The sequence below is a fragment of the Oryctolagus cuniculus genome, chromosome 18, assembly GCF_964237555.1.
Source record: "Oryctolagus cuniculus chromosome 18, mOryCun1.1, whole genome shotgun sequence".
NCBI classification, from domain to species: domain Eukaryota; kingdom Metazoa; phylum Chordata; class Mammalia; order Lagomorpha; family Leporidae; genus Oryctolagus; species Oryctolagus cuniculus.
In genome coordinates this window covers 23,900,988-23,922,048 of record NC_091449.1, presented here as the reverse complement: position 1 = coordinate 23,922,048, position 21,061 = coordinate 23,900,988, and the positions used below count along the sequence as shown (strand labels likewise).

Here is a 21,061-nt window from a genome sequence, read left to right as displayed (position 1 = left end):
TTTTTGAAAAAAAAGACTTAGTAAACAATGATATAACAGTTTGGTTTTTGGAGTCAGTAATTGGATAGTTTACACTCTTTGGTAATTAAGATAGTATTTCATCAATGCTTTATCCATGAACTGATTTATAATACTTTTTTTTCTAAAGGATCAGAGAAATATTTCAAGGATAGAGGAAATAGCGTAAATAACTTCCAGGTCTGAAGATAAATAGCACAAGGAGTTCTTCTAATGAAATGTTTATTACTATTTGAAGAACAGCTGGAGGTGTGTGGAGTGGTTCCTGGGCAGGAAGTGCAGAATTCTGGGTTCCTCAGTCCAGCTGGGTCTGTGGGATGTGGAGAGAGTGTTACACTTTAGACGTGTGGCACACTCTAGGACCTGGCTTTTTGAACATGGGGGGTAAAAGAATCTGTGATGATGTGGATTGTAACTTTCCACTCGTTGTTACTTTGACACATACATGAAATACACAATCTGAGTATTACTAGGATTTTTCCAGAAAGGCTTCCTCATCCTCATTCCCCATTGCCTCCATATTTTGCGTTAATGATTTAAATTTTAAATTTGGTAAGAGCATCTTGCCGCTAAATTGACTAATGCTATTACTTTACAGTTTCAGATTTTCTAAGATTGAGCACTTGCCTAAAAGCAGTTTCAATATTTCACGTATCTATTTGCCTGCACAAGCTTCATTCCAGGATTACAGTTGTCAGAATAAAATTCGTATGTAAAGGGTGTGCTGTATTTGACGAAGAATACCTTACATTTTTAGGTTAAAAAGAAAGTCCTTGATCTTAAATAATTAGTGCTAGATAGGTATTTAGTGTGATTATAGTCCTCTTCATTGGGAGATTTTCTTTTCTTTTTATAATGCCCTTGTTTTGTTTTTCACTGATATTATATTAGAATGGTGACTTTTTTTTTTGTTAATTTTTGAAATTTAGTTTTAATATGTCCTGATAGAAAAGGAAAACATTAACTGGGAAATGACAGTTTAAATGGAACCAGCTGTCTCTATTGGTTACGGAGGTTTGTTATGGATAAGGTCCAGCATCCAGGGTGGACAGAAGTGTGGGATAAGCCCCCAGCTCCAGCAATTGCCAGCCTTCTCCTGTCCGTGTGTGCAAACTTTCTTGAGACTGTATTTTCGGAGTTTTTTTCTCTCCTAAGTTACAATTCATGTCCTGTTTCTACAGTGACAATATATATTTAAGCAAAACCAGTAGATCTAACTTTGTTTCAGGAAGTGGAGCGAGAAATCTCATTCAGGACGGAATGTGGACTGTATTACTCCTACTACAAGCAAATGCTACAGGCGCCAACCCTTGTACAAGGTAATCACAAGCCAAGTAGTTTCATTTGGGGTCTGCTGCGTTCATTTCAATGTTTTAGTCAAAATGGGAGCAGGCCTTTAGGCTAGCGTTAGGAGGCCCACGTCTTGGGCCAACATTGTGGCATAGTGGGTTAAACCGTGGCCTGCAACATGGGCATCCCATATGGCTGCTAGTTCGAGTCCTGGTGGCTCCACTTCCAATCCAGCTCCCTTCTAAGGTGCCTGGGAAACTCACAGAAAATGGCCCAAGTGCTTAGGCCCCTGCCAACTGCATGGGAGACCCAGATGGAGCTCCTGGCTCCTGGCTTCAACCTGGCCCAGCCTTGGCTGTTGCTGCCATTTGGGGACTGAATCAGCAGATGCAGGATCTCTGTGTCTATCCCTAACTCTACCTTTCAAATAAATACATACATAAATGTTAAAAAAAAAAGTTTCTTTTTAGCCAAAACATTCTTTGCACTAAAACAGTTTAAATGCTTTGAGGAGCGTGAATAGTTCTTTCTTGTTAACATCTAATAATTTCCTGAAAAATATGCTCTGTAAGAAGTTACATAATTTTTATACATATTTTATATAACTCCCCTTCTTGCTTTCCAGCCCCTCTCTGTTCTAAAAGTAGTCTCTTTGTACTTTCTTGATTTTGTTGCTGATTTTTGTCATAATCCTTTTATTTTATTTTTTTGTTTTCACTTTATTTGAAAGATAAGTCTTCCCTCTGCCAGTTTACTCCCCAAATGCCCCTCGAGGGCTGGACAAGGGCAAAGCCAGGAGCTCAAAACGCCATCCAGGTCTCCCTCATGGCTGGCAGGAACCCAAGTGCTTGAACTCCATCATCTCCTGCTGCCGCCCGCAGTGCACATTAGCAGGAAACTGGATCGGAAGCATAGTAGCCAGGACTTGAACTAGGGGTAACAGGCATTCCAAATGCCATCTTTAACCCCAGTACCAAATGCAAACCCTTCATGATTATTTTAGAAAAAGTTTTACCAGTGAAATGAGTATTGATTGTCAAAAAACAGGAGATAGGTTTGGTAATGCAAATTGTAGCTGTTCTTCTTGTCTCTGGTGGCCCCCAGTCATTCCTTTCCTTTGCAATGGCCACTTCCCTGCATTTTCACTTTTCCTAAGTGGTTTCGAGCCCACGCTCTCCACCATCAGTCCCTGCTAATGGAAGCTCCAAAAGGATCTCTTCTACTTACTGTGCCTTTGACGTGACTGAGTGGGCCCATGTGACAGAATTGCCCTTGTCTAGGCTTTACTTGGATTCAATTAGAATGTTTTTGGAAAGAATTCTTTCCAGGTGATGTTTTGTACTTCTCATTTTACCAAAGTATGAGACATGAAGTTTTGGTTATTTTTCCAGAAAAATTATTGGGATCTCGAGTTGATAGCTTGATTCATCCACGATGAGGATAATTAGCCCACTGTCCTATAACTTCGTGTTTTTAGCAGCCGTTGATGATTGCCACTGTGCACTGTGACATTCTAATTGCATCACTGTTCCTGTGTTTACTGGCTGGAGCTCTGTGATATAGAAAGCCTTTCCTCATCAATTGTGAGGTCGCCCTGAGGTACCATTTCTACAAAAAAGGCAGAATAATGCTTGATCCCACCCCGACCCAAACAGTCAGTCATCGCTGTTCACGTGTTCTGTATTTGCATAATCATGTACTCACAAAAATGAATCTCTGGCCACCCCCCCCTCCCCCAAATCAGCATTCATGATGCTTTCACAGTCATTCATGGATACGTCCCAAGCTGTGGAAAGTTCCAGTCATCCACGTGCTTGCTCCCAGCAGAGACTGAACAAGGTGTCACTCTGCCTGTTTCTGTCCTCATACTCCAGTGCCCTTTCTGCAGTCTTACTTACTGCCACGTTTCCACCTTTTTCTGCTGTTTGTTGGTGGTCTTGCAGTTGAAAATGGCCCGCAAGCGTGTGGAAAGTGCTGTCTCATGCTCCTAAGTGCAAGAAGGCTGTGCAATGCATTACAGAGGAAATATGTGTTAGATAAGCGCCATTCAAGCATGAGCCATGGTGCTGTTGACCATTAGTTAGTTAAATGTTAACAAATCAGTAAATATTAAAGAAACTGTCTTTAAACAGAATCCCACATTAAACAAGGATGCGTGTAGGTCACTTGACCAAAATCCATTACCATAAGGTCGCAGGGACCTAACCCTTTAATTCCTAATAGTATTCGCTAATTCCCTTTCTACTGTGACTGTGTAGAACATCACCACTCTGAATACTGAGAGTTGATGCTGTTTGCCAGTTCTCACGTTGCTTCTCTAGCATTCTCTAAGACAGTGATTCTCACGGGTAATGGTGGAGGGAGGACTGGGATGGGGACTGTGCCCCAAGGGGACATTTGGAATGTCTGGAGACATTGTGGACTATCACACCTCCAGGCTGGGGGTCCTACTGGAATCCAGTGGGTGGAAGCCAGCGTTGCTACCCGATGTCCTCCAACACACAGGTCCACCCCAGTGTCAGTCAGTAGTCCTGAGGTCAAGAAATGGCTGGACGACTGCTGTGAGGGTCACTGTGGACGCAGTGGTCTACTTACTGGGATTCATTTGTCGTTCATTAAGTGTTTTTTTGGAAGACTGAAGCACATAAAAAGGTGGAGAGTGTGTTTCCACATGCCCGTTACACAGCCAGAACAGTTACGAACTCCTGACCAGTCTTGTGTTCTCCTTCCCCTGCCCAAAACCTGTATTTTGGACTAAATCCAAGACAAAATATTTTTCTTTTTTTAAGATTTATTTATTTGAAAGTATTACAGAAGGAGAGACAGAGCAATAGATAACTCTTCCATCCTCTGCTTCACTCCCTCCATGGCAGCAATGTCAGGGCTGGACCTGTCTGAAGCCAGGAGCCAGGAGCTCCATCCAGGTCTCCCCTGCAGGTAAAGGAGCCCAAGGACTTGGGCCATCTTCCACTGCTTTCCCAGGTGCATTAGCTGAGAGCTGGATCGGAAGTGGAGCAGCCGGGACTCGAATTGGCACCCATATAGGGTGCTGGCATTGCAGGTAGCAGCTTTAACCCGTTATGCCACAACTCCAGCTGCCAGCAGATTGTTCTGTGAACACATCAGTGTGTTTCAGGAGTTGATGTTTTGCCCTGAGGGGTGCCCTTCTGACTACTGACTTTTTGACCTGACCCTGGTGGCCTCTGAAGACCCCGTTCCTTTTTGGACAAAGATCTTTCAGGCCAATGGTGTATTTCCTAGAATCCACCCTTTCTCCAAGGAGCTCTAGTGCATTTGGGCAGCAGGGACATTGTTTCCAAGTAGAACTTGGAGCTGTGCTCCTCCTCAAAAGAAAGTATGCACATAACCAATTTCACTTCCAAGTTGAGGTAACATGGATTTTACTTTTTACTTTTTTGGTTTTAAATTTGTATTTTTTTTAAAGTTGAAAACTGATTCTTAATAATATTAGTGTTATTTCTATGCTATTTTATATCTGTAATGCTTTCAAAGTAACAGTAATAGCATTGCTGCTTGCAGTGTTAACTACCCGAGAAGCTGTCTCTGCAACTCTTTTCTCCTTAGCTCATCTGGGGCCACACATGGTCACTTCCCTGGGTTTTCAGGTCACTGGAAAGCATTCTTTCTCTGAGACTGAGCCATCACTCAGTAGGTTTACTTCTTTATCCTGCTTTTGGTTTTCAGGCATTGTGTTGTAAAATTTTTTATTTACCTTGTTTTATACTTATAGAAAATGTTTACATGTTCCCAAAATCAAAACTATGAAACAGAAAGCACCCAGAAGGGGCCTCCTTCCGTTTCCTTCCCAGCTCTTTAGGTAACCATTTTTATTAGTTTTTGGTTTATTCTTATGCTGTTAGTAGTTTAACTATAAGCAAGAACTTCATTCACATTTCCCCTTTTATCAGAGGAAAACTGCTTGCCGTATACACTGTTCTCTACTTTGTTTTTTCCACTTAGCAAAAAGTCTTGGGGATCACTCTGGTGGGGCATGAGGGTGGCTCTCATTCCTTTTTGCAAGTATGTAGCACTCCTTGGTGTGATGACCACAGGTGACCATCAGGGGAGGCCCCTTAATAGCTTGCTCGGGCTGCTGCACAAAATGCTGTAGACTGTGTGGCTTAGGCAATAGAAACCTGTTTCCACGTGTCTCTGGAGGCAGAGGTTGAGGTGAGGAGGCCCGCCTGATCGGGTTCTGATGACAGCCCTCTCCGTGACTTACAGACAGCCGTGTTTTTGCTGTGTCCTCGAGTGGCAGAGACAGCAGGCAAGCTCTGTGGAGTCTCGTCCCGGGCTGGAGGGGCAGGGACACAAACATCCAGTCCCTCCCAGCCCCATGTTGCTCTTCTAGGGCTGCCGTGCCCGCATAGCGCAAGTGGGCAGCTTCAACAACAGACACTTGTTTTCTCTCCGAGGGCAAGGTGCTGCCAGGGCTGGTTTCTGGTGCGGCCTCTCTTCCTGTCCCGTAGACACCCCCTGCCCTTGGTGTCCTCACGCAGCCTTTTCTCTGTGCAAGTGGCAGGAGGAGGAAGAGCAGCAGCACAGCTCTTATCTGTTCCTCTTCTGACGCGGACATCAGTCCTGTCAGACCGAGACACCTCTCGCCCTTGATGGATCTTCAGATGCAGGGAGGCTAGGACGTCAGCACAGGAACTCGAGTTCCGCCCGCGTCTCCTCCCACTGAGGGATGTTGGGGTTGTTGCTGATCTCTCCCTGTTGAACGACCCTGTGTAAATGACCTCATGCCTGCTGTGCTCTTGCCAGACTGCCTTTGGCAGTGCTTTAGGTCGGAGCTGGCCTTTTCAGATCAGCGGGCCAGTGCACACGATTCGGCTGGGTGGTGCCGAATTCTTCCATAGGGATGATGCCATTTTGCATTCCCAGCTGCACTGCGTGAGAGTCGACTTCCTCACAACCTCACTAACTTGATTTTAGCCAAGGTGATGGATGAGAAATGGTATCTCAGTGCAGTTCTAATTTGCACTGTCTGTGGGAGTGAGGTTGAGTGTCTTTTCCTACGCCCGAGGACAACTGTGCACATTTTATTCCATGAACTAGCCAGCTGTACCTCATATTGTCGGCTTAGTTACAGCAGCACATGACCCCGGTGTGACAGTGGGTTTCTGTGACAACAGGTTTGTCTCTCTCATCACGTCTGCTGCGAGGCAGCAGCGGCCCTGCCTGCCATGTCCTCTTACGCTAGCCCCTATTCGGAACATGCCAGCGTCATGGCAGAGGCAAAGAGTGACATTGGTAGAAACATGTGTCCTCTCAGAAAACCCCACGTGTGGTGTGCTTCCCATCCACTCATGTGCCATGGGGTCAGTGTCCCAGGGAGTGGGAAGGCTGTGAGCACTCTGCGGAGGACTGCCCGGCGAGGTGGCAGTGTGGGGGATGTCAAGTCCTCTCACCCAGTGTCTGCACAAGAACCAGTGTGTTTTTCTTTGTCATTGCAGTCATTAAGGTTTTGTTGACCTATGTTTGTGCAAACACTCCAGTAGTGTCCATCTGATTCATGTGGAAAGCTCTTTGAGAGGAGGACTGGAGGTTTTTGCTTACTGTTCTATCTCCACTGCCTACTGCAGTCTCTGACACATCCTAAAGAGTCAATAATTTGAATGAATACTTTTAACTTTTTCCCCCTGATTTCTCAAATATTAATCTTAGGTTTTCATGGCTTAATATATGATAATAAAACTGAATCCATGCGGACAATTAACCTCCTTCAACGAATGAATATTTACCAAGAGGTTTTTCTCAGTATTTTGTATAGAGTTCTACCCATACAGGTAAGTTGCATTCTGTGACACTGAATTGTTAATATCAAATGAAAGAAAAATCTGCCACTTTGAGCTGAAAGTCTCTTATATGTTCTTTTGATGTTTTCTAGCTCAGAAGCAAATCAGCAGTACCCTGATTTTCTCCATGTATATTGAGAATTGTGCTTTTTATTTATATGTTTCTCTTTTCAAAGGTTTTTAATAGAGATGTTTCCTGGTTTATAATATATGTGAGCAGCCTAGACTTTGATAAATCCTTTCATTTGGAAATGTGTAATCACTCTGGGTTTATCTTTGAGATAAAAAAGATAATTTGTTAAGTTAGCAAATTGCAGTGACCAGTACTCATGTGGATGAGATAAAATTGGACTAAGTTAAGTGCAACTTGGCTGAAGAATGGAGCTGGAACCCTCAGGGACTTCCCTTCCTGTGCACCTGTTGGTAGGGAGGAAGAGCAGCAGGTGCTCGTGCAGATGGAGGGGCAGTGTGGGCTCACAGCTGGGAGTGAACAGCCAGCGTCTGAGCTTCGCATTGCTACTGTCATGGTTTTGTTTGTTTTTTGTTTTTAACATGGCAGCAAGGAGAGTTGCAGCTTCCCTGACAAGTACTTTTTCTTTTTCCCTTCTACAGAAATATTTAGAGCCAGTTTATTTTTATATTTATACCTTATTTGGGCTGCAGGCAATCTACGTGACAGCTCTTTATGTCACCAGCTGGCTCCTTAGTGGTACCTGGCTCTCAGGACTGTTAGCAGCCCTCTGGTACGTCGCAAACAGGTGAGTAGAGGCAGTCTGCCCCTCTGTCTGTCCAGAATGTGGGCGAGCCTGAAGTTAGCTTCGTTTCCAGTTCAGAGGCATTTCCTCTGCCACTTGCGTGGACAGGAGCATTTCTCTTTGGTTTGCCTGAGAGTTAAATGTTTCTTACTTGGTAAGGTGAAAGTCCCACTTGCATATTTCCATCTGAGGAACAGTAAATTGCAGATTGGGACAGTCCTCAGTAGTAATCCCAGCTCAGTCCAACCAGTAATTCTCTGCATGCCACATATGCTGGTATTTAAAAAAGTTTATACGGGGGCCCCAGCTGCTTCTCTTCCAATCAGGCTCTCTGCTCTGGCCTGGGAAAGCAATAGAAGATGGCCTACGTGCTTGGGCCCCTGCACCAACATGGGAGACCCAGAAGAAACTCCTGGCTCCTGGCTTCTTATCAGCCCAGCTCCTGCAGCCATTTGGGAAGTGAACCAGCAGATGGAAGATCCTCTCTCTCTCTCTCTTTTTCTCTCTCTCTCTCTCTGTGACTATACCTCTCAAAAAGAGTTTATGCAGATGCAGAAAATTCTGAAAGCCATGTTTATGAGGGTCTTCAAAAAGTTAACAGAAAATGCCATGAATTTCAACTTTTTTGGTGCAAAAATAGATTAATTTTTTTGACAGGCAGAGTAGACACTGAGAGAGAGAGAGAAAAAGGTCTTCCTTTGCCATTGGTTCACCCTCCAGTGGCCACCGCGGCTGGCGCACCGCGCTGATCCAATGGCAGGAGCCAGGTGCTTCTCCTGGTCTCCCATGGGGTGCAGGGCCCAAGCACTTGGGCCATCCTCCACTGCACTCCCTGGCCACAGCAGAGAGCTGGCCTGGAAGAGGGGCAACCGGGACAGAATCCGGCGCCCCGACCGGGACTAGAACCTGGTGTGCCAGCGCCACAAGGCGGAGGATTAGCCTAGTGAGCCGCGGCGCCGGCCTAGATTAATTTTTTAAAAAATATTTTATTTGCTTTATTTGAAAGACAGAAAGAGAGAGTGACAGACAAGAGATCATCCATCCACTGGTTCACTCCCCAAATGCCCTTAATAACCAGGGCTGGGCCAGGCAAAAGCCCAGGAGCCCAAAGCTCAGTTGGTGTCCACGTGGGTGGTAGGGACCCAAGTACTGGAGCCATCACCTGCTGCCTTCCACAGTGCACATTAGTGGGAAACTAGAATTGGGAGCAGAGCCAGCAAGAACCCAGGCACTTGGATATGGGATGTGGGCTTCCCAAGCAGCATCTTAAGCACTGCATCTAACTCCCACCATAAATATGTCTTTTTTTTTTTTTATGAGTTTTTTTAAGTACTCTCACATTGTATCCTGAAGGGCTTTAAGAATATCTTTGGGGCCAGCGCTGTGGCGTAATGGGTAAAGCCACCGCCTGCAGTGCCGACATCCCATATGGGTGCTGGTTCAAGTCCCGGCTGCTCCACTTCCAATCCAGCTCTCTGCTATGGCCTGGGAAAGCAGTACAAGATGGTCCAAGTCCTTGGGCCCCTGCACCCACATAGGAGACCCAGAAGAAGCTCCTGGCTCCTGGCTTTGGATCGGCGCAGCTCCGGCCATTGCAGCCAACTGGGGAGTGAACCAGCGGATGGAAGACCTCTCTCTCTCTCTCCTTCTCTGTCTGTGTAACTGACTTTCTTTTTTTTTTTTTTTTTTTTTTTCTTTTGACAGGCAGAGTGGACAGTGAGAGAGAGAGAGACAGAGAGAAAGGTCTTCCTTTGCCGTTGGTTCACCCTCCAATGGCCGCCGCGGCCAGCGCGCTGCGGCTGGCGTACTGCGTTGATCCGAAGGCAGGAGCCAGGCACTTATCCTGGTCTCCCATGGGGTACAGGGCCCAAGCACTTGGGCCATCTTCCACTGCACTCCCTGGCCACAGCAGAGAGCTGGCCTGGAAGAGAGGCAACTGGGACAGAATCCGGTGCCCCGACCGGGACTAGAACCCGGTGTGCCGGCGCCGCAAGGCGGAGGATTAGTCTAGTGAGCCGTGGCGCCGGCCTGTAACTGACTTTCAAATAAATAAATACATCTTTAAAAAAAAAAAGAATATCTTCACCAAAGAGATGTGTGCCACTCTTAAATAGCAAGGCATAAAGTACTAAGAAAATAACACAGAAATTCTTACATTAATTAATATCTACTATTCATAAATATTGGAGCCTTATGAAATGGAATTTTCAAAAACGTATTCAAGGTGTATTGAATTATCTGACCTGCAATGGTAACACCAATATTTGGTAAGATGCTTAAAACTTGAACATAAGTTCTAGTACAGATTTTATTTTGTAATCCTGAACAAATTGGCTTTTTTTTTTTATAATCTTACTGAGTATTTACTATGTGCCAAGCATTTTACAAAATGTTTTAGATGTATTCTTTTGATAACCCTATAGGGTAGATATTATTATCCCCCTTTTAGAGATTAGAGAGTTGACTTTTAAGCAATTACATTGTACGTATATGAGAACTTCAGAAATTTTGTTGGAAAAGGGAAGTAAAAGGTAAATTGATTTTGGTGTAAAACAATTTGGAATCCGGGCTGTTCGTATGGTGCAGAGGGATAAGCCACTGCCGGAGACACCTGTATCCATGTGCACGCTGGATCCAGCTCCCTGCTAACATGCCTGGGAAAGCAGTGGAAGACGACCCTGCCACCCCTGTGGGAGATAAGATGGAGTTGTGGGCTCCTAGCTTTCACCTAGCCATTGTGGCCATTTAGGGAATAAACCAGTACATGCAAGATTGCTCAACTGATCGATCTCTCCCTCCCTCCCTTCTTCCCTCTCTAAATCTGCCTTTCAAATAAATGAATATGTCTTTATTAAAAAAATTGAAATCCATGAATAGTTTTTTTCATCATATACATTTCCATGAATTTTTTGAAGATCCCTTGTGGTGTGTGTATGTGTCTGTGTTTGCTGCATTCCTGCTGCCTAATGTGTGCAGGGTTGATTCTCGGCACTGAGCATACAAAGATAAAAACTATACTTGCTGCCCGGGGCTTTACATTCCAAAGAGGCAAGAAGTCTTTGAAAATTATTTCCAATGGTAAATTTAAGACTCAAATATAAAGCACTAAAGAAATGTAGAGGGGGAGAATACACAACACTGCCTTGTGATATCAATGAAGTTAGAAATAAAAATAGCAAGCAGTTTGGCCTGGTACATTCATGGGTCTGGGAGTCGGGCTGACATGGGCTTGAACAGTCAGTTCTGCCACTTAGCGAAATGCGTATCCGCTGACGGATCACTCAGATTTTCCCACTGTCAACCTTGTATTATGGAGATGATGATAAGGGCAGTTTTAGTTATTGAGAGCCAGTGGCCAGATTCTGAGTATCCTTTTGTGGGGTACTTCAAAACTTCATGGGAAAATGTAATTTAAGAATGGCTTTATTTTGGTACAAAAAATGTTTTGAAATCCATGTGTGGTATTTTCCGTTCAGACGCATCTTCCCATGATTTTTTTTGAAGTATCTGCAAACTTAATGTATAATTTCTTTCACTTTAGGAAGCCTTTGAGGCAATTATGAAAGTTATCCTTTTGTCTATCTGTGTTTTCTTTTGTGCAGAATAGATACCACAAGAGTTGAGTTTACCATCCCGCTGAGGGAGAACTGGGCACTGCCATTCTTTGCAATTCAGATAGCAGCAGTTACCTATTTCCTGAGACCAAACTTACAGCCTCTTTCTGAAGTAAGTTTTTATAACACTTCATATATTTTCCAATTTCCCAGGTTTATATAAGAAACTGGAAAAAAATGTATGCCTAGTGTCCCAATACATGCAAATAGTTCTTATTCTATGACCAACTTTTTAACTCGAGTTAAATTTTTTTTCTTCTGAGCTCTAGCCTACTTTGCAAAGAAAATGTTTTCATTTTTTGATGTTAAAAATGTACTCTAACATAATCTGCCCTTAAATAGTTGCAGCAAACCCACACACAATTTCTGCAAAACTGTCAGAATTTTTAAGCCATTGCTCTTGAGATGTGACTTAGTGCATTATCGCCTCCATAATAGTGTGGAATACACATACCGTATGTGAGCATTTATATGCAAAGTGTCACTGAAGGATATTTAGAGCTTAAATAACAAATGCAAGGGTTTTCAGAGCAACAGTTTACGGTTTCTTTATTTGGTTTATAGAGATATAGGCTGCTCTTGAGCAAACTTGTCGGCAAGATTTTTTATTACTAGAGGCACGCACGTTATATAAAGGTTTTCTCTCTACAGAGGCGGACGCTTCTTGCCATTTTCATATCAACTTTTCTCTTTAGTCTGACATGGCAATTTAATCAATTTATGATGCTGATGCAAGCATTAGTGCTGTTCATACTGGACTCCTTGGACATGCTGCCGGCAGTGAAGGTAAGCTTTGCTTTCTTTTCTCATTTTGAGAATTCCATTGGTTAATGTCGCAGAATGTGATGAAAGTGTGCCGATACTAAAGGATAAAGCTCTTCCTTAGCTCTAACGTAAATATGCTGTTGTCAGTTGAGACTGAGTTATTTGTGCAATGCAGCTTGACAGTCTTGACTTTTATTGTGCTTAAAAAATGGATTTGTTTGAGGCGTAAATCCAGATCAATTGTCTTTATTGAGATGGTTTAAATTTTAAAACATAAATGTGCTTTAAATGTAAATGTGTGGCTACAATTGCCTTTTCTTCAGGGAGCTCAGTGGGTATATAGCATTCTTGGTATAGTACTTTATAAAAGTTTCATAGTAACATTTAACCAATATGGGATGTGAATCCTATTGACTAGGCAAAGGTCACACGGGAAATAAGGAAACCCCCATCTGTCTCCCAGTGTGTGCTGCTGTCATTTAATCACATGGGTTTGTTTTATTTGCAGAAATGTATTTTACTGTGTTGTGTACATTTTAAAAATGCCCATACATAATATTCTATAGTAGCGGTAACTTAGGTATTTTCTAAGTAAAATAAAATATTATCTCTAAACATAAGGCAGCAAGATAGCCCAACATAGAATTACAGTCAGCTATTCCATATCATAGGAGATGCAATAAACTTTGAAAACTGAGACTGAATTAAGAAACATTAAACTCAGTTACCAAATATACCTTGTCCACTGAGTCACAAGATTAGCATAGGTACTATAGAACATGCCAGTCTGTGTAAGAAATTGCCCCATCTACAGGGAATTCACTATCCAGGTTGGAAAATAGATATTGACAACTAGAACAGCTAGAGAAATTATAGCTGTCAACTTGTAGTAATGATAAGGGCTAGAAGTCTAGAAGAGAAGTTCTTTTTAGGCAAAAAAGATTTCCAGGAGCGGAGAGACTAGAACTGGGCCACAAAGGAGGAGAGCAGAAATTGGGTCGAGTGTGACACGGCAGGATAGGTCAGTAAAATAGATACGGAAGTAGATACGGTGAGTTTTGCACATTTTATTAATGTTTCTGCAGGTGTGAGGCACTGGCCATCCACAGACTGCTGGTGAAATATAAATCCTTGTCTGCAGTGTAGCTTGACAGTAGGTATCAGAAGCCTTTCACCAGCACTTCCACCTCTGGAAATCTATGCCAAGGAAATTACCAACCGTGTTCCTTTCAGTTGTGTTAAAATAAGGAAATCTGAAAATGACTGAAGTCAGTAGCAGTAGGCTGTAGTTACACACACACACACACACACACACACACACACAAATCGTGGAGACTAGAAGGGAGTGGCACAATATTTTTCCAGGTGCTGAATTAAAAAAAAAAACTGTCATCCCAGAATCCTATCCACAATGAAACTGCTTCAGGAGTGAAGGGGAAATTAGAGCATCCTCAGTGGAACCAAACTCTCAGAAGCTGTCAGAAACAGACCTGCCCTGTGGAAGAACCATGAGAGGAAGTGACTGAGACAGGAAGGAAGTGATGAGTAAGTTTTTCAAACAAAAATGAGATGAAACAAAAAGGAATTTTTATATACTAAGAAGAAAGCAAAGGCAGTGAAGAAAAGTAAACATGAATAGATGTAACAAGCTTTCGTTCTCTTGAGTTTTCTAAATTTAATGGCCGAGGCAAAATTATAAAATGTGTGAAATGGCTCTCAGTGTGTGTAGATTTAAGACAATGTATTATAAGTGGGAAAGGCAAAAGGACTTAAGAGGTAAGTTTTCTGTGTTTTGCTAAGAATAGTAAAATGACCATATGAGTAGACTACATATAATAGGTTATAAATGCATAATACAACACTCAGAAGAACCACTAAAAAATCTGCATGAGGAAATACAAACACTACACATAAACAATAATGGAATTATGAAAGTGTTCAAGTAACTCATAGGAAAAAGAAGAGAGAAATGCATTAACAGCCAATGAACAACAGTAACAAAACCCAGTACAATGGCCAATTTAAGACCCAACATATTGGTAATTACATTACAGTAAAAGATCTAAATTCACTAATTAAGAAAAGATGAGCAGAGTGAATAGTGTGACCCAAGTGTTATAAGAAACTCACTTCAAATTTAACAGGAGAGATCAGTTCGGAGTAAAGGAAGGAGAAGGGCACTGTGCAAACATCAACCCAAGGAAGGTAGGAGTGACTGTAATAATAGCAGATAAAGTGGAGGTTAGGCAGAGAAAACTGTCGGATCAGGACATCGTGCAGTAACAAGCTGGTCATTGCACCAGTGAGACGGAGCGACCCTCGATCCGTGTGCACCAGTCAGCAGCACTGCAGCGTGCTCAGTGTGAAGCAGACGCTGACGGACCTGGCAGGAGAAGCAGACGACTCCGCAGTTGTGGGTGGGGACTCACACCCTCCTCTAGCAGTTGATGGAACCATTCTCTCAACGGTTGATGGAGTGCTAAACAAAATCATCAGCTATCTAGAACTCTACAACATTATTCACCAGCACAGATTATATCCTGGACCACGAAACAACAACAAATACAAAAGAATTAACATCATTGAAATTACATGTATTCTTTCCCCACAATGATTGATTTCAAGTTAGAAATCAATATAGAATAGCAGGAAAATATTCAATAATAGGAAATTAAACGTCACCGCTACTAAATAATCCTATGGGTCAAAAAGGAAGCCTTGGAGAACATTGAACTCAATGAAAATGAAAATTAGAGCATGTCAGAATTTGTGGGGGCATGAGGCCAGCGCTGTGGAACAGTGGGTTAAAGCCCTGGCCTGCAGCACCGGCATCCCATATGGGTGCTGGTTCAAGTCCTGGCTGCTCCACTTCTGATCCAGCTCTCTGCTAATGTGCCTGGAAAACAGCGGAGGATGGCCCAAGTCCTTGGGCCCTTGAACCTACACGGGAGACCCAGAAGAAGCTCCTGGCTTCAGATCAGCTTGGCTCTGGCAGCCACTGGGGAGTGAACCTGCAGATGGAAAACCTTTCTCTCTAACTCTTTCAAATAAATAAATCTTAAAAAAAAAAAAATTGTGGGGCACATCTAAAGCAGTGCTAAGAAGGAAATATCTAACATTAAATGCTTATATTATGGGCCAGCACTGTGGCACGGTGGGTAAAGCTGCCACCTGCAATGCTGTATCCCATATGGGTATAGGTTCAAGTCCCAGCTGCTACACTTCCAATCCAGCTCTCTGCTATGGCCTGGGAAAGCAGTAGAAGACGGCCCAAGTCCTTCAGCCCCTGCACCTGGTGTAGGAGACCCATAAGAAGCTCCTGGCTCCTTGCTGCGGATTGGCCCAGCTCTGGCTGTTGTGGCCATTTGGGGAGTGCACTGGCGGATGGAAGACTTTTTTCTCTCTCTCTGCCTCTCTGTAACTCTGCCTTTCAAATAAATTTTTTAAAAAAGTGCTTACATTAGGAGAGAGGAAAAGTCTGAAATCAGAAATCTAAGCTCTCACCTTAAGAAATGGGTGCATATGTGGCCTACTGGTTGAGATGCCACTTGGGATGTCCACTTCCCTTATAGGAGTCCTTGGTTTGTATCCTGGCTTCAATCCTCATTCTGACTTCCTGCTAATGTGAACCCTGGAGGAAGCAGTTGATGGCTGTGGGTTTAGGTCCCTGCCACCCACATGGTGGAGTTGGTTTGAGTTCCTGACTCCTGCTTTGGCGTGGCTCAGCCCTGGCTGTTGTATGCATTTGGGGAATGAACCAGCAGATGTGACCTTGTACTCTATCTTTGTCTCTCTCTGTATCTCCCTCTCTATCTCCATGTCTTTCTCTATGTTCTTCTCAAATAATTGGAAAAGAAAACAAATAGAAAAAGCAGAGTGAGATAAACCCAGTGCAAGTAGAAGGAAGGAAATAATAAAAAGCAAGAATCAATGGAATTGAAGATAAAAGGGTAGAATCAATGAATGAAAAATCTTGTTCTTTGAAGAGATGGATAAAATTACACACCACCAGCAAGACTCTATGATTGCCTGGTGGTGGTAAAATTTTCCGTTTGAGCATACTGTGAGACCAAAGTTCTGAGTCTCTGTGCACTACCTGTATTCTGGCCAGGATAGCATAGTGGTTAAGAACACAAACTCCTAAGTTTGACTTAATTAATACAGCTGTGTCCTTTTGAACACCGCCTGATATTTTTAAATTGTTAAATGTTCACTGTGGTGGTGATGAGGCACATGAGCATGAGCCAGTGAAGAAAATTTCGCTTACTCCATACAGAAGCAGTCTGCTTTTGCTGCCTTGTTTCTATACAGTTCTGTAAAAGAACCTGTGAAGGAACATCAGCGGGACCACTGTTGACCCAGGCCTTCTAACATGCAGTACTGCTCAACCCTGCATTCCTGGCTGCCCACCAGCAGTGTCTCATTTGAACCTAGGATATTACTATGTGTATAAAATTCTACACTTGTTACTAAACAAGCTATGTTTTTTCTAGAAGTGTGCCCACTTGATATAAAAAAGAACTGCTGGCATGAAAAACATAACCCAAATAAAAGCAAACAAACATTTTTTTTGAGAAATGAGTAAAAACATTTACAAGTCAATGAGAAAAGGGAGTGCAGTATACAAATATGAGAACAAATGAAGAATTAAGTACTCAGGTGTAAGTTTAGCAAGAAATGTGAACATGTACTCTGAAAACGACAAAATGTAAGATGTTAAAAGAGCTAATTAAAATGGAACAATATCCCATATTCATTGATCAGAAGACGTTGTTGGCCGGCGCCGTGGCTCAATAGGCTAATCCTCCACCTAGCGGCGCTGGCACACCGGGTTCTAGTCCCGGTCAAGGCGCCAGATTCTGTCCCGGTTGCCCCTCTTCCAGGCCAGCTCTCTGCTGTGGCCAGGGAGTGCAGTGGAGGATGGCCCAAGTGCTTGGACCCTGCACCCCATGGGAGACCAGGATAAGTGCCTGGCTCCTGCCTTCGGATCAACACGGTGCACCGGCTGCGGTGGCCACTGGAGTGTGAACCAACAGCAAAGGAAGACCTTTCTCTCTGTCTCTCTCTCTCACTGTCCACTCTGGCTGTAAAAAAAAAAAAAAAAAGAAGAAGAAGAAGACATTGTTGACATGGCGGTACATCCTCAAAATTCACCCAACACAATCCCTTTCTGAATCCTAGGTGGATTTTTTCTTTTTTTTACAGAAATTGAAAAGCTGATTCCAAAATTCATATGAAAACTCAGATGACCCAGAATAACCCAAAAAATCTTGAAAAAGAAGACCAAAGTTGGAAAAATCAACAGAGCTGCAACGTCAGAATAGTATGGTGCTGGCAGTAAGATAAACATAAATCAATGGAATAGAATTAAGAGACCAGAAATAAACTCTCACCAGAAAGAGTTGATTTTCTACAAGTGTGCCAAGATAAATAGAAAAAGAATAATCTTTTCTGTCGCTCCCCCTCTTCGTGGAGGAACGACACAGGACCCTGCGCTGTTCTTTCGTCTGCTCGGCCCTCCCCGGGTTTGCTGCTGGTTCTTCCCGGGTTGGCTGCCGTCCCTCCACCTCCGTGGAAGGGCGGTTCCCCCTAGCCACATTCCCCACTTCCACGGGGGAGCGGCACACCGCCGGCCGGCTCTCTCGGGGGCTGCACAGGTGTTCCCCTTAGATGTTCCTGGTGCATGCCGTCTCTCTCCTCCTTTATAGTCCTCCTCCGCCAATCCTAACTCGGCTGCCCACACGCCGAGTACGCTGCTCTCCTCCAATCAGGAGCAGGATCAGCTCCTGGAGGTCATCACTCAAGTTGGCAAGAGGCAGCTGCGTAGAAGCTGTTTTCTCCTCTCCCAGCACCATATTGTGGGAGAGCAGATGCATAGAATAAGTCTTAATTCCAGTAACTCAGTCCAGTCCGGGTTGCTCCCCACACTTTTCAACAAATGGTACTGGAATAACTTGATATCCACATGCAAAAGAATGAAGTTGGACCTCTTCCTCTCACACTGTACATAATAATTAACCTTTAAATGGCTCATAGACCTGGATATAAGAGCTAAAACTATACAGCTTTTAGGAAAAACAGAAATAACTCTTCATGACCTTTGAACAGTCTATACCTTCTTATATGCAACATCAAAAGCACAGTGATTTTTTAAAAAGTAGATGGAAAATGTTTTTGCCATAATATGTAGAAGGTGTATATTATGAAAGAAGCTACGCATGGGTTTCAGAAATTTTGTTTGCACTGAAACAAATGCATGCTTTTAGTTCCATTTCCTCCAAGACTTCCTGAAAAAGCCTCATATTTGCAAATCATATATCTGATGAGAAACTTCCAGAATATATGAAGAACTCTTACACAACGCATTCAGCAATAAAGTAAGGTCAAAGGATTTGGGTAAACATTTCTGCAAGTAAGATATATAAATGTCCAATAAACACATAAAAAGATGCTTGACATCATTAGCTATCAAAGAAATACAATTCAAACCCACAGTGAGATACCACTTTAAACCCACCTGTGTGGCTAAATTTAGAAAAACAGCAGATGCTGCAAAGGATGTGGAGGAGCTGGCCCTCTCGTATACTGCTGGTGGGACTGTACAATGGTGCAGTTGCTTGGTGGAAAGCAGCATTTCTTCAAATTTTAAACATAGGGTTACCGCGTGATCCAGGAATTTCACTCCCAGATAACTACCCAAAAGAAATGAAAGCTCATTAAAATATGTGTATGTGAATATTCTTAGAAGAATAATTCATACTCCAAAGGCAAAAGCCACCCAAATACCCATCAACCAAAGAGTGGATAAGCAGAGTGTAAGGTAGCCATACAGTACATAATATCAGCGATACAAAGGAGGAGGTACTAATGTGAAGCTGGATAGTACTGTTCCAAATAAAAGCAGCCAGTCACATCTCTCTCTATGTTATACTTTTCCATTTATGTGGAGTATCCATTCTGTTGTTTACATTGCATTATAATTCCATTATGCAAACCCAAAGGTAAGAATGTCAGTAGATGCCAGGGCTGGGGAAGGGGAAAATGAGGAGTGACATCTAATGGGCACGAGGTCTCTTTTGAAGTAATGAAAATATCTTTAAAATGAGACTGTGGCAATAGTTGTACAACTCACTGAATATACAAACTGTACACTTGAAGTGGAAGACTTTGATGGTATGTGAATTACATCTTAATAAAGTTCTTACAAAGGAAAAGAAAAAACGCCTTCTCTGACCAATAGTTCTACTTTTAGGAGTTTATCCCAAAGAAATAGGTTCATTCATTCCTCCAATATTTATTGAATGACACTGTTCTAGTGGGCATCTTTTGAACTACTGGGTATATAACAATGAATAAAATAAGTAATCAGATATTAGGGTTTGAAGTTTTTTTTTTTTTTTTTTTTTTTAAGATTTATTTATTATTTGAAAGCATTACAGTGAAGGAGAGGCTGAGGAGATCGAGATCTTCCATCCACTGGTTCATTCCCCGAATGGCTGCAACAGCCAGGGCGGCTGAGCCAGGCCAAAGCCAGGAGACAGGGGTTTCATCCAGGTCTCCCATGTGGGTGCAGGGGCACAGGGACTTGGGCCATTTTTCCACTGCTTTCCCAGGTGCAATATCAGGGATCTGGATTGGAAGTGGAGCAGCTGGGACTCGAACTGGCGCCCATATGGGATGTCAGCACTGCAGGTGGAGGCTTTATCCACTAAGGCACAGTGCTGGCCCCAAGTGTGAAGATTTTTAAAGTGATATTCATAATGTGACTTTAGTAATATTGAAACACTAGAAACACCTGAGTGACCTGATGGCAGCCAAATTCTGTAGAGGAATGTTGTAATCGCCATTTAAAACGTAAGTTTTCACAGAGCAGTCAGTGATGTGAGCAAACTGTGCTGTAACACAGTGTATGAAGTGCTGCCTGTGAAGCAGCACCCACTCGTGTGAACGTAATGGTGTTGGGTTTGACTCCAGAGCCCACCTTCTGTTAATGTTCTCCTGGCTTCGAAATTTGCAGTAAGGTACATTATCGTTATAATCCTAAAAACTATCAGCATCTATCCCCTTGAGTTTCCATGAACATTAAGCCAAAGCACTGGACTGTTGCAGGCCTTTGAAATGCATGGTGTAGGTTTGTTTCCTTTGAAATTAAGAGAACCAAGCCATAGGGAAAATCCAGTTTGCTGCAGAGTAAAACATTTTTTTTGTGTGTCAGCATGGGGATGGAATTGTCTGATTTCAAAGAAAATAGGAAAACTAACAGAAAAAGTATCTGCTCTTATTAGGATCTGTCTATTTTTCTTTCTTTGTGACATTATTTTTGTGTTCAGTTGGTTATGTCTTGCTTCTTTCAGTGTCAGTCAGGGGTTATCTCTCGCAAGTGTTTATGGTAACCAGGCATTCTCATGCACAATCGCCTTTTGTCCTTTCATCAGGCTCTTGCCAGTTCTGGCACCGTAGGTCACACAGCTGGGTCATGCCAGATTCAGGACTACAGTACAGGTACTGTGGTCTTCAGGGCTCCTGATCTCGGCCACTGCTCCATGCTGTTGTGAACCTGTGAGAACTGCAGAAGGAGCTGTCAGTCATTCTGGGATCAAGCCCACACTCAGACAGCATGAAGCAGTGTATGACCCTGTCCAGTGGGCATAGTATGGAGAAATAGGGAAGAATAAGATAAAGTACTGATTGTTGGAAGAAGATAGTAAATATCAAAGATTTTAAGGGAATATTGAAGATTATAAACTGCACTTGCTAATTCCAAGAATACATTGGTATATACCATTATTTGCTGCTTTTA

General features: G+C 43.0%; 1 protein-coding gene across 6 annotated transcripts in view; it reads left to right on the top strand.

The window, feature by feature from the left end:
• Window positions 1–21,061, top strand: part of DPY19L3 (dpy-19 like C-mannosyltransferase 3) — a 91,958-nt gene that overhangs the window by 26,276 nt on the left and 44,621 nt on the right. For 5 of the 6 annotated variants that reach the window (XM_008274580.4, XM_070061984.1, XM_017350639.3 and 2 more), the window contains exons 4-8: window positions 1,247–1,337; window positions 6,997–7,118; window positions 7,740–7,885; window positions 11,485–11,608; window positions 12,148–12,282. In XM_008274580.4, coding sequence (XP_008272802.1) covers window positions 1,247–1,337; window positions 6,997–7,118; window positions 7,740–7,885; window positions 11,485–11,608; window positions 12,148–12,282 — 618 coding nt within the window. The remainder of the gene's footprint in view (window positions 1–1,246; window positions 1,338–6,996; window positions 7,119–7,739; window positions 7,886–11,484; window positions 11,609–12,147; window positions 12,283–21,061) is intronic. The other variant, XM_070061985.1, reaches the window with a different exon arrangement.